At 50.3% G+C, this 13644-nt stretch overlaps 1 protein-coding gene across 1 annotated transcript; it reads right to left on the reverse strand.

The window, feature by feature from the left end:
• Positions 1 to 3108: 3108 nt before the first annotated feature.
• Positions 3109 to 13323, reverse strand: LOC309400237 (hepatocyte nuclear factor 6-like; the record flags this gene model as incomplete). Its single annotated transcript, XM_081968652.1, has 2 exons — positions 3109 to 3407; positions 12366 to 13323. The coding sequence occupies 2 exons, from the start codon at positions 13321 to 13323 to the stop codon at positions 3109 to 3111; spliced, it is 1257 nt and encodes a 418-aa protein (XP_081824778.1).
• Positions 13324 to 13644: the final 321 nt, after the last annotated feature.

Raw genomic sequence — 13644 nt, forward strand, 5'->3', positions numbered from 1 at the left:
TTTGAGCTGCTGTTACTACTGAGGGTCTGAATTTGGTAACATAAACAAGGCCGGATTCTTGTTAATTGCTCCTCCCAAGCTGGACAGGTTTCCAGTTTTAAACTATTTCAGAGGTTAAACAAGGTGATATTTTAGAAGTCAACTGCTTTTAAAATATAATTTAAATACAATATTCTGGTTTTATCGTAATTTCGCGGGTGGCGCCGATATTGGGAGTTGCGAGGAAATAGATGATTAAAATATGAGAGGGCAACACTTCTGCGGTAATCTTCTCCTAACAACTTTGAAAAGCTCCAATCAAATATAAGTACTAACCTTAGCTACTCATTTAGAAAACGCGTTAATTAGAAGCGGAACAATTCGTCCTGGTACGGACTTCTTACAGCTCTATTTTTTATTTTGGCCTGGTTACTTTACCTTTGAGCAGTATTTTCTCAGGGTGAGTCACCTTCTTTGGTAAAACTGTAATAATAATAATAATAATAATAATAATAATAATAATAATAATAATAATAATAATAATAATAATAACTAAAAAGGTAATAATGCTGATTGCTGGTCAGAACTCGGTCTGCCGGTTGTCAGAAGCGAGTGGGGGAAAAAAACAAATCTCGGAAATTTTTGAGACCTGGGCAGATATTTTTTTAAAAAAAGGAAACCAGAATATTTTAGGAAACGGTGTCAGCCGTGAAAAAGGGACCCAAGGAAGGAAACCTATCAGCCTCATAAGAAGGAGCATAATTGTAATCCCCCCCCCCCCCCCCGTTCCATAAATTTCCATTTGGAATTGGCAAACAAATTTAGTTCCTCTCTTTTTTAAAATCCTGTTTGTTCATTTGGGGTATGTTGAGAAAGGAACTCCTGTCCCAGCAGCTGAGTCCCTTAAAGTGCATTATCTTAGCTTCCACTGGGAACCCGATGGCCAGAGACCGGGGTGGGGGTGAGTGGGGGAAGCAGTTTGGGGGAAAAAACAGGGGTTCAGGGTCTTTCCCCCTCCCTCCCCCAGTGCCCTCTCTGTCCAGGGCAAGCTGAGCGTCCGGATGCAAACCAAGTACTTAAGAGAAGCCATGCAGGGAATTAAAAAATAGAACTATCTATTACAACGCACGCACCCGTCCACACCGACGCACTCTTTCCCCGACACCCACCCACACATACACACCCACACACAAGAGTTTGTTTGCAAAAGGGAAACAAAAACCATCTTTGGTATCTTTTGGTGCAAGAGACAAAGTGAGGTAGAGTTTCTTCTTCTTTTTTCCCGGTAATTTTGAGAACCTTTGGGACAAGGGGGACACCCAAGAGGCAGGGAAGGGAAGGAGGAGGAGGAGGAGGAGGAGGAGGAGGAGGAGGAGGAGGAGGAGGAGGAGGAGGAGGAGGAGGAGGAGGAGGAAGAGGAGGAAGCAGCAGCCAGTGGGGGGGGGGGGAGAAGGGCCCAAAGAGGGGGAGCCAAGGTGGGTCTGGTGCCTTCTGCATAGATGGTGGCAACTGACCATAGGTAAGATAAAACAAAGGCAAGCCCCCAAGAGATGCCTTATAACATTAAAAAGATTATGCCAGGGGTCCCCAAACTGGCAACTTTGAGTCTTGTGGACTTCAGCTCCCAGAATTCTCCAGCCAGGGAGTTGAAGTCCACAAGTCTCAAAGTTGCCAAGTTTGAAGACTTCTGCTTTATGCTCAAGAATGACCAACCTCTCTTTAAATAACAAAATAACCTACAGAAGGGAGTTTTACAAGCCCATCCCGTGAGGTTTGGCTGGTTTGATTAGAATGAAGGGGGTCCTGCTACTTTCTTTTGGAAAAATTCGGGGGAGAGACCCTCGACACACACCCTTCACCCCCCCCCCCATCATACCTGTCGCAAGGCAGCCCCTCCCGTCGCTAACAAAAACAAGCTGGAACAAGGAGCAAAATAGGGGGGTGGGGTGGGAGAAATGGTTTGGGAACCGGACTACCCTAACATAGAAGCGAGAAGCGAGTTGCCATTTGCAAAAGTTGATAGATGGGTCGATCTTTGGTCAAGGGGCCGGATTTTGGGTGGTGGGCCAGTTCCCCACACAAGGGGTCTAATTTCTCCCCAGGCGTTGGGCCCTTCTGCCCCAAAGTTTGGAAAGGAGCAAGTGGAGAAAATCAAACTGGAGGTGGATCCATCCAGAAATGCTCTGAGCAGCTTCCTTTTGTTAAATTGTGTTTTTCCTTCCTTCCTTCCTTCCTTCCTTCCTTCCTTCCTTTCTCATACTCCAACCCAAAAGGGCCGCTTTGCTTCCTGACCCCTTTCAAACCAGGCCCAGGAGGGGAGCTGTGAGATAAGTGCCCTCTCCCTGAAGATGCTGGAGAAGGGGGGGGGGAGGTCAAGGAGGGGCAGCAGGGGGACATTCCGGATGCAAAATTAGACGGGGGGGGGGGGAGGTTGGGGGGGTGACCTTTGTGCTCATCTCGGATTGCTGTCTGTCCTGCAGTGGCTTAGAAAACAGATGGAGGAGGAGGAGGAGGAGGAAGAGGAGGAATCCTGGTTTAAGACTGGTTCTGCTTTCTCTCATGAAACCATGAGAGAGTGAAAGGGGGGGGGTCTCCATCATTAACGCTTCATGCATTGAATTACCGGGGGGGGGGAGATTGGCCCACCTGCATCGGGTGCTGCCGAGGGCTTTAGAAGGAAACGACTTGCTTTGGGATGTTTCCCCCGTACTCCAAAGAGTAAGGGGGCTTCTCCTTCCTCCGCGGTGGAAGGTAACCTGGTCCTTTGTCGTGTGTCCCCCCCCTCCCTCCCCACGTCCCCCTGCTTTGGGCCACTAGATGGCGATGCCTCTTCATTGTGGACCCAGGCGGGACAGTTTGTAGAAGGAGACCAAAGCAGCAGCCTTGACCGTCCTCCTCAAGGTCCTCCAGGGAGGGGGCTCGCCTTCGCCTAGACCTCCCCCACATCCCCGGGGCTCAAATTACAGGAGGGGTGTGTGTGACCCCAGTGCAGGATTCAGAAACGCCGCTGTCCCTCCGCCTCCTCCGGCCGTTGGAACGCCTGCCCGGCTGAAGCGCTCGCCTTCCATCTTTGGTGCAAGGAAGGGGGAACGTCCGGCGTCCTCTCGGGGGGTGGGTGGGTGGGGGGGGTCACGCTTTGGTGCAAGTGACCGCTGAGGATGGGGTGGAGGCGGCAGAAGGAGACCTCCCTTCCTCCATCCACTTGTCCAAGCTTCTCCGCCGGGCATTCATGAAGAAGTTGCTCACGGTGGAGAGCTCCAGGCCCAGCTGCTGGGCGATGGTGATCTGAAGGTCCTTGGATGGCCTTTGGTTCTCGTGGAAGATGGCGTGGAGGGTGCGGCGCTGGATGTCCGTGAAGACCAGCCGGTGGCGCTTGGGGATGTGGTTGCGGTCAACTTTGCTTTGGTCTTGCTCTTTTCTTTTGCAGGCTGCAGTGGGGGGGGGCAGGGGGGGAGAGGAGGGAATGGGCAGGTTGGAAGGACAAGAAGCCGTTAGTTACACACAAGGGATAAAAGGAAGCAAGTAAATCTCAGCCGCATTAATCTCTGGATGGCGGTTCCCCTCGGCAGAGGATCAGCTCACCTCTCCGCCCCCTGCTCTGCCGCTGTTATTATTATCCTTTGCTCTTATCACCCCCGGCATTCTGGTAGACTGCGCCTCTCGAGGGAGGCTTTGTGGGATGAAAGAGGCATCCAGAGGTCATCTTCCCTCCTGGCCTTGCCTCCCTTTGCTATCTAAGCCAGTTCAAGGTCGTAGGGCAGGGATGCCACCGGGGTTAAGGCACAGGCCTAGAAATTGCAACCTCGTTGCAAGAGGGAAGGCTGTCGCCTCTCTTCCGAACCCTCGGATTTAGGCTCGGAAAACCATTTATTTATGATTTTATAGCCTGGGATGGGGTGAGAATAACCCTGGAACCAGTCTCAGCTTAGTGCGGGGGTTAACCAGGCCCTGTGCCCAAGCTCTCTCTGCCCCCTCTCTCTGTATCTCTCTGTCTGTCTGTCAGTCTCTCTCTGTCTCTCTGTCTCTGTCTCTCTCTGTCTCTCTCTGTCTCTCTCTCTCTCTCTGTCTCTCTCTGTTTTGCTTCCCTTCCCTTGGAATCAAAAACAAAAGTTTGCTCTTTAGCCGGAGGATGACCTGAAAGCTCACCACTGCACCCGCTCCCTGCTTTTTATGCCTTCATTTAATGGCAGGGATGGAGGAGGAGGAGGAGGAGGAGGAGGAAGAGTGGAGCTCGAAATTTATTGCTAAATCAATAGCTCTGGTGACTGAAATCTTCTTCTGTCTCCTTTTCTTGCCTCTCTGGCCCTCTGGCTCCTCGCAGTCCTTTTCCCTAGCAAAGAGCCCATGTGGGCATCTGGAGGAAAAGCCTTCTCAGGACAACCCCAAATTTGGCTTCAGGGAGAAAAGGTGCTTTCCTCCTGCAGCAAATTCAGACGCTCGCACGTAATGATCCGGGATCAATCGTCAGACCCTTCCGATATGCCAGCCCGCCCTGAAGTTGGTCTTGCCATCTTACCCAGGGCGCCATTTTTAACCCAGTTTGATCAGCTGGCACACAGCCTTTCCCGTGTAATGGGGGTGCCTTTTAGAAACCAGTTTCACCAGTTGGTTGCAAATAAATAAATCAGAAGAGCAGCTTTCCGGACGAAACATTTTATTAGGTGTCTAGTGACTACTAGGGAGAGACAGGGAGGCTCAGTGGCTAAGATGCTGAGCTTGTCGATCAGAAAGGCCGGCAGTTGGGCGGTTCGAATCCCCAGCGCCGCATAATGGAGTGAGCTCCCGTGACTTGTCTCAGCTTCTGTCAACCTAGCAGTTCGAAAGCACGTAAAGAATGCGAGTAGAAAAATAGGAACCACCTTTGGTGGGAAGGGAACAGCGTTCCGTGCGCCTTTGGCGTTGATTCATGCGGGTCACATGACCACGGAGACGTCTTCGGACAGCGCTGGCTCTTTGGCTTTGAAACGGAGATGAGCACCGCCCCCTAGAGTCGGGAACGACTGGCACATCTGTGCGAGGGGAACCTTTACCTAGCGACTTCTATTTCAACTTTTCCAGAACTTACTCAGGAGGGAAATGAGATTTTCCCTCCTGAAAAGCAGCATTAAATGCAGCATTAATTGGATCTGTGGAAGACTTGTCTGTGGAGATTCTCCGTCATCCAGGTCGTGGTTATCCCAAAGGCGCTTTAAACGACTTTGCGTGGTGTATTATCCCACACGCTGATGGTTTGCTTAACCGTGGTTTGTAGAAAGGCCGTCATCGCTTGAGTTCGCACAACAGGAGCGACTCAATTCCAAGCTTTGGATGGTGTGTGTGAATCCGTCTCGGTGCCTGGAGCATAATCATAGGGCTTTCTAAAGCTTCAACCTGCCAAATTCTTAGACGAGGCCCCTGAACAAATCTATCGTTCTTTTTCTCATCCGTTGCCAAGCCTCGCAGGTCGACAGACGGGCGGACATCAAAATCACACAGATCTGGACAATCCGTAGCTACAGAAACACCTTTGTGCATTGCAGCATTCAAACGAGGCGATTGTTGTCAGGTTGTTGCTTTTTAAACAGTCTGGGTGTTTCAATCTTCCGTTCATCACCCTTAGTTAAAACTTGGCTCTTTACTAAAACGAACCCTTTGTTTGAATGAAGAAGGATGTTGGCTCCGAAAGGACAGCTTTTATAACGGGCAGCCCTGGGAAATAAGGAATCCCTCCCGTTTGGACATTTTTAAACTTTCCGCTACCAAAGAACGAAGGATGTTGAAGTAAATCTGGAAATTTGCATCAAAAGTCCAGGACGCTGAGGTTCCGATGGTGAAATTGTGTATTTCACAATCCCAAACATCTGCTTATGGTTTGGACGTTTGCATTTGCTGAGGGCCCTTTGCTCCCAAGGCTGGCTTTGGAGTGCAGGGATAAGAGAGGGGACCTTTTGTTGGTTGGCCCCTAGATTTTGGGAAATTCTTCCAGTAAGACTCCTTCTTTTCCTACCTTTTAAACCCCAGGGGCTAATTTTGCACACGGGATCTGTCTCAAGGTAGTTATTGTCTTGTGGTTTTTTTTAAAAGCATCCTGATTGCTAGTGATTATTTGTCATATGCAAAGCGACACGCCCGTGGCTCCGTATAAATAGATAAACGGCTTTTTTCTGTTTCCCTTCAAGGGACTTCGGGCGCTTCCCGTTGCAAAATGTGGCAACCAAAGAGACATTAATTAACGGGTTGTTTTAATTGCCTTAAACCGTGGGCAGGAAACCTGCCTGAGGATAGCCTAACCCTAGAAGGAAGCACGTGCCCATGGTCCCACAGCAGGAAAGGAACAGAAAATGCAGATTTTTTTTTTACAAGAGCCACAATCGCTCTGCAATGGGATTTCCCCCCCACCCCCACCCCGTCCCAAAATTGTGATTTCTGTCACTGTCTTGTGGCTGTAAACGTGACAAGCTTGTTTTGCTCTTCAGCTCTTCCCCAACACACACACACACACACACACACACACACTTTGCTACGCTGCTCTGGCTGCACGCTGATAGAAAATATTGATCAGATCCCAACTATATGGCTGCAAAGAACAGCTAGTTTCATGTTAACCCTTGCAGGGTGGGATTGATGGCAGGCTGAGGCGCAGGCGAAGAGAGGGGAGGGCAGAGTCTTTTCAGGGGAGGGGGAAAGACACCCTTCAGCTGCAGAAATTGGGGTTCGACTCCCCCCCCTCCCAAATCTCTGGGCTTGGCTCTCTTCCGACCGAATAGACGATGGCGGAAAAGAGAGAAATCTTAGCTAGGGATCCACTAACTCGAAACAGAAAGCCCCACATCATCAGGTTTTTTTTTTCCTCCTGTACTTCAGAGCTTACCTAAAATCTGGTAAATTATGCATTAGGATTTTTTTTCTCGCAGCGTTAAGCCAAATTTTCTCGGCTAGGAAATTTCTCCCCCTTGAATTGAGCGATGGCTTGGACCAGTCATTGGCCTTGCGTCTCTTGGAACTGCGGAAGATGCATTTGAGTCTGCAGTCCTAAAAACCAGGGCATCTTCTATTTATTATCGGTTTAGATTCCTCTCGGGCTCCTGGCTTAGCTTGAACCATGCCTGGCCCAGGTTTGGCTCCTCTAATTCGGTAGATACTTTGCTCTTATTTGTGGAATGGAAATAGAGCTGGATTCTGAATTAAAGAATATTTTTTTTAACAAAAAATCACCTGCAAATCAGAGATCTTCACTCACCAGCTCGGTTGTTCAATTTAAAAATAATAGTAATAGTCCAGGAACCTCCTTCCTCTCTTCCCCAGTTCATTTTATTCCTTTGTTTTAAAATAACTTTTTTTCCAGAGGAATGAAGTCTCCTAGATAATCTTCCCTTTAGGCAGATTCTCCTCCACTTTTGGCCACATCCTGGTGGCAGCCACCGAGGGGATGAAATAGAAAAACGACTTGCTCGTTCCAGGTGTTTTTTTAAAAAAAAATTCTTTCTTTTTTACGAATTTTAAGAATTGGGGTCAGGTGGGGTGCTGTAATTTGGGGATTTAATTTAACCCTCCCCCTTTGTGGGTAAAATGATTGGGGGCGGCGGCAGGGTTAGAACCAAGAAGGGGCACTGTGGGGCCAATTGAAACCTCATATTGCCCCCCCCCTTCACCCACCAAAAAAATCAATGTTCTGCTTGAAACAGAAAAGCCCAAGGGAAGAGCGGGAGAGGAATTCGGAGGAGTTGACCGTTTGGTAGCTGGTGGCTGGTTGAAAAATCAATGATGCTCTTACGCGAAGATCCTCCGTAGGTTGAGAGTCTGGAAGAGAAAGGGGGGGGGTATTCTTCCCTTCCTTCCTCTCACCCCCCCCCCTCTTTCACGTTGCCAGGGAGAGGGGAACAAAAGAAGTCATCTTGAACCAGGCCATTTTCCATCCTTCGCTTCCAAGTTGGGTGACCCGTGGCCGTGGGGCTGGGGGGGCACCTTGGACTTCGTGGCCTTGGCCCATTTGCAGCCTGGTTGAGAAGGTCACCCTTGGGCCAGGATGAGACCCCCCCCCACACCAGTGGCTCTGAAGCAAGAGTATCCCACCCCCCCCACCAATTAATTTCATTAATGATGCTCTTTAGCCTTCCTGCCCTTTCGGTTATGACCCCACCTTTCCAGAAATTTTAAAACCCTCCTCCGTAGAATTGGACGGCATAAATTAAACTCCGCTCGTCCCCCATTCATCAGACCAAACGCAAGTCCTTTTCCTCCGAAGGAGAGAGCCTCATCGAAATCACCTTCGCAAAGCGCCCGTAGCCGTCCGTCGCTGGTTTCAAATTCCAAGAGGCGGTTTTGACCATTTTAACCCGCGCAAGGGTGACCTTCCCTATCTCTGCTTTTCACCCCCCAAGGGGCAATCTTTGGGGTGTAAGGGCTTAGCGATAATTAAACATGGAAGCAAGCCCCAACTCTGGAGGCTTTTTTTGTAGAGGGAACCGTTAAAATTGGCATTTTACGTTCAGTCCGGTGGGCCGGTTTTGGAAGCTAAAAAGGTTGCAGGTTTTATTGCAATGTTTCTGTGGCTGCGGAACAAGCATGAGGTTGTGTTTTGGTTTTCCCCCCCTCCAAGATTCAGGGTTTTTGGAGCAGAAAACCAGTCCAGCGTCTCCTAAATCTTCTCCTTAGTTTAACGCTCTCCATTTCTAGAGTTAATTGAGCCTTAAAATGCTATTCTTCCCCCTCTTTTCATATCGGGAGCCTGAAGTCAAAAATAGACAACTGGAGGACGCTTCTATTTGGAAGGGAGACAATTTAACGTAACTGGCCCAGCTCCCTGGATCGCAGTTTGAGCCGGGACCTAAGTTAAAAGCATCATTTTTCTGCCTTCTCATTCGACCTGCACCAGATTGCCCTCCTTTAGGGATCATTTCAAAGCTTGAAATGAATTGCTCGCCGTCGTTCCCCAGCGTTGGAGGAGGCAAAAGAGGGGCGGGGAAAGGGGGGAATGGACATTTTATATAAAAATGCAACTTGCGTGGACTTGTCGGGGGGGGGTGGGGGGGAAGAAGAGGCTCGGATATATCTCCAAGCGTTTTAAAAACCCCAACAGAAGTTTTGCAGAATGAGCGATGTGCAGTTTTTGAAGCGATTTGTTTTGCTTAAAACCAGGAGAAAAAAAAAAAGGTTTGCTCACAGTTAGCCAAAGGATGCTATCACCTTAAGGTGAATTTGGAAATTGATGCTGCAGAAGGGAATTTTTTTGGGGGGGGGGGAAGCGGTGTGTTATTCAGGAAATAAACCAATATTTTGAATATTGGCATCTTAGGCCGTTACTTTTTCGGGAAAGTCTAAGATGAAAGCGTTCCTCATCAGAAGGCGGCTCACTGGATCCAGTGGGTCTTCTCCCAACTCAGCCTGTTAGGAGATCCCCCTTCCACCCGAGATCGACTACCGTCAGATCACACAACTGCACCTCTTGAATTACGGTGGAGCGATTTTTACTGCTTTTTCTAGCCAGTTTTGGTGGGATACGTTGAAAGGAAATCTCCAAAGGAAACCTTGGAACTCCCCGCTGCCTGAAAGCAGGCGGAATCGTGATCTAGTGGATCTACCAGCCCAAATAGATCAGGGTGCAGGCAGATCCTCTATTTTTTTCTCTGGAGAGACCACCCGGCGTGGCCTAGGGAAACTAACAGGGAAGCTCATGGAGGAGAAGACGAACAAGGAGGGGTTGGTCTAGAAGACCTCCAGGGTCCCTTCCAACTCTGTTATTCTGCTATCTTTCAGGAGAGTTTTCTCCACTGTGGCCACTTTTAAGATGGGTGGACTACAGTTCCCAGAACTCCCTAGCGCTGACTTCAACTCCCAGAATTCTCTATTCAGCATGGAATTCTGGGAGTTCAAGCTCAAATGCGATAACAGTAACTTGGCTCCTTCTGCTGGCTGTAAAACAATATTCCATTCCCCCCCACCGAAAAAAAGGTTTCCCCCTCTACATTTCATTTCCCCCTTTTGCAGGAATGTAATCAGACAATCTCTCTTTTTGCAATTCCTCATTAGAGCAGAGTTGGTGAGTCAAAGCGAAATCTCTTTCCCTGATTTAGAAAGTTAAAGCGCCTGAGCCACATGGCAGGCTGAATTTTGCCAAGGAGCATCCGAATAATATTTCACAGCCTCAACTTTTCCCTTCTTACATCCCAGTTAAATATTATCCGTTAGAAAACCCGCGAGAAGCTTAAAACCCAGCAGCCTCCATCATTAGCAACACAAAAAGGAGGGGAAAAAAATATCTTCATTCCAAATATTGCTATTGAACCAAGTATCTTTGCAACATGGACAGGCTGGTTTTTTTAAAACAACAAAAGAAATGCCAAAGAAACATTCAGGTGGGCTGGAAAAGAATGAGTTTAAGGGAGGATATTTTGGTCGACGCGAAGGAAAATAGATTGTGGAACAAGACGAGCAGACTCTTCTCTATTTCAAAACGCCTAAACAATCGAGATTCATACAACTTGAGCATAACGCACCCCCCCCCAAAAAAAAGAGATTCCACAAGATTTAACCATGTCAAGAAATTAACTTAAAGCCTCCTTCCCTTTAGGTTTTTAAAATTCAGTTTTCAAACATAAAATAACCTAATCACAAATCTTCCCTCCTCCCTCTGTTTTCCCACGAAGGACCCCCCCCCTGTTTGTTAGTGAAGAAACGGGGGGGGGGGGAACTTTTCACATAGGACCAGCAGAGATTCTGGAATGGGGCCAGGATGGGAGGGGCACAATTTTTATTTTGTCCAGCTTGCAAAAAAGAGAAAAAGGAAATGAAAGAAAAGAAAGGAAGGAAAGAGAGACAGACGGAGAAGGAGGGAGGAAAGGAAGGAAGAGAGGGAGGAAAGAGACAGAGAAGGAGGGAGAAAGGGAAGAAAGAAAGAAAAGAAAAAGTGACAGAGACACGGAGAGAAGGAAGGAAGGAAAGAAAGGAAATAAATAAAAAGAGACAGAGAAAGAAGGAAGAGAAAGAAAGAAAAGGAGGGAAGGAAAGAAAAAAGAAGAGACAGACGGAGATGAGGGAGGGAAGGATGGAAGAAAAGAGAGAAAAGAAAGAGACAGAGACAGAAGGAAGGAAGGAAGGAAGAGAAAGAAAAAAGGAAAGAAGGCCTTGCATGCACCCATGAAGAGTTGGGTGAAGCCCTTCTCTGGGTCTCAAGTGGGTCTCCTGGACATGCTAAGGAAGCAGGGGAGGAGAGTTCTCCAAAGACACGGAGACGCTGCATGTGTGAACGCCAAAGCGTGGGAAGGGAGGCCAGCAGCAGCTTCTACACTCCCAGCTGAAAAGCATCCTTGGAGACGCCCCTCCCCATCCCCAGAAGGGACCATCCTTGGTGCTCCACAAGGAGAGCCTGGCATGGTCTCTACCTGAGAAGGGCCCAAGAACGTGGCCGCAGCTTAGGATGGCGAGGCAACGCGTGTTGTGTCGTGTTGTGTTTCTGGCTTTGCAGGACCTCCCCTCCCTAACCTTCACAGATGGGGGAGGCCTTGTCGGAGGTTGCCCTGGGCCGGCCGTGCGCAGGAGGGACTCACGGGAGGGGAGGGGAGGGAGGGTTATTGACGCCTTCGGGGCGCTTGTCCCGTGAGCCAAAGGTTGTGGAGAGGACAAAAGGGGGTCAGGGCTCGGAGGGGGACGTTGGCCTAGATTTTAGCCCCGGTGCACTAATGCAAGTAGACGAAGGTTGAGGATCGATCGGAGGCTGGAGGGAAACCAGACGTGGGTTTGGGTGAGCCCCCTGACCCATTCCACTGGGAGGGGGAGTCAGAAATTCTCTCCTGGGCCCTGAATCCTTCGTGCGACCTTCAGCGGTTCACTGAGTGACCGCTCGGCGTCACAACAGCACTGAAAAAGGACCGATGTTCACCCTTAACGACCATTGCAGCATCCCCATGATCAACATTCGGAAGCCTCGCAACTGACTCCTATTTATGACGGTCGCAGCGTCCCGTGTGTGTGTGTGTGTCACGCAAGCTCCTTTTGCGACCTTCTGACAATGGGGCAGCGAGACCCACTTAACAACCTCTGTACTGATTTAACGACGGCAGCGATTCACTTAACCACTGTCGTGAGAAAGGTCGTAAGATGGGGCAACACTCCCTATACGGATGTCTCGTTTAGCAACGGAAATGTTGGGCTCCGTCGTGGCCATACCGCGAGGACTGCAAGTTTCACGCCTTCCCTTCGATTCTGGTGGCACCGTCGGCCCAAGGTCAACTCAACAGGATGCCCAGATCGTCTGCTGGGTCTTGGTGCCTGCAGTGGGCCTCATGTCTAGGGAAGCAGGTCCTCAACATCTGAAGGTCATCAGATGCCCTCCTTCTCGGCATCTGACGCTCCTCGTCTCGCTCCTACGTCCGCCCCCTGGATCCCAGCTATGAAATATATTATCTTACCTTCTAACCTTAAAGCTGCCATTCTCTGAAATTCGGGCTCTTGCAGCCATCTCCACATCCTCTTGAAGGTCTCCCGCCCGGACTTGAGTTTGCTCCAGGGCTTGGGGTTCCTCAGGAGGTCGGACAGGGTCCCCTGGGACCGGCAGAGAACCCGCTCCGCGAAGATGGCTTGGGGGATGCTGTAGCGCTTGAGCTCGGCGATGATGCGCTGGGCCACTTCTCGGGTGTTGATCTCCTCCAGCTGGCTGGAGAGGACAGTGGTCTGGCTGGCGATGGGCGGGTTGGGCCGGGAGTTCATCTCCGGCCGCGGGTGGCTGTAGCCGCTTTGGCCCATGGGGTTGGGAGACGCCATGGTGGAGTTCTGGGTGGGGGACATCTCTCTCTGGAAGTGCTGGTCCATCCGGCCAAACATGGCAGCCGAGTGGCCTTCAAAGCCGTTGCCCAGCACCATCTTCTCATTGGCCAGAGGGGCCACCGAGTGCCCCCCGTAATTGTGCATGGGGACCAGCTGCGGGCTGGAGAGCGAAGACAGACCCTGGCCCATGCCCAGGTCTTTGTGGTGGTACGGGCTGTAAAAATGCCCGCCGGCGCCCAGCCCGCGGTCTTCCCTCATGAGGGTGAAGCTCCCGATGACGTTGCCCATGGGGAGACACTGGTGGTGGTGGTGGTGGTGGTGGTTTTGGTGGTGGAACTTCTCGTGGAGGGGCTGCAAAGGAGTCAGCGTGGTGTAGCTGTTCCCCGTGCCGGAGGTGGGCGAGTCCCCCCCGAAGCCAAGCCCGGGGTGCAGGGCGGTGGCCAAGCTGTGCTCTGCCCGGTGGCAATCGCCGCCGTCCAGCACCGAGGCCACCAGAGAGGACCTCTGCAGTGCCGAGTGAAGGGGACGCGCGTCGGCCGGCATGAAATCCTGCTCCGGAACGGCCATCTCCCCTCCATTCTCCAAGCTCAACTGGACGTTCATGGTTCCCCCTCCTAGGCTGCCATCCTCTCGGTGGGGGCAGTCCAGCCTTAACCACGGTTAGATGTTGGATTGTTGGAGGAAGACGAGATGGAGAAGATGCAGAGTCTGGTTGGGAAGCTAATCCGCCTTGAGTTCCTTGAGGAGACTTTGGGGACAAAGGGAGAGAGATAAGAAAGAGAAAAAGACACCCAATCTTCTTCTTCTTCCTCCTCCTTCCTCCTCCTCCTCCTCCTCCTCCTCCTCCTCCTCCTCCTTTCATGCATTGAAATTTCATCCGGCTAAATTAAACATGCATTTGTGCCAAACTTCCCTGGATGCAAA

Source organism: Natrix helvetica (genome assembly GCF_964273705.1).
Source record: "Natrix helvetica genome assembly, chromosome: 16".
Taxonomy (NCBI): domain Eukaryota; kingdom Metazoa; phylum Chordata; class Lepidosauria; order Squamata; family Natricidae; genus Natrix; species Natrix helvetica.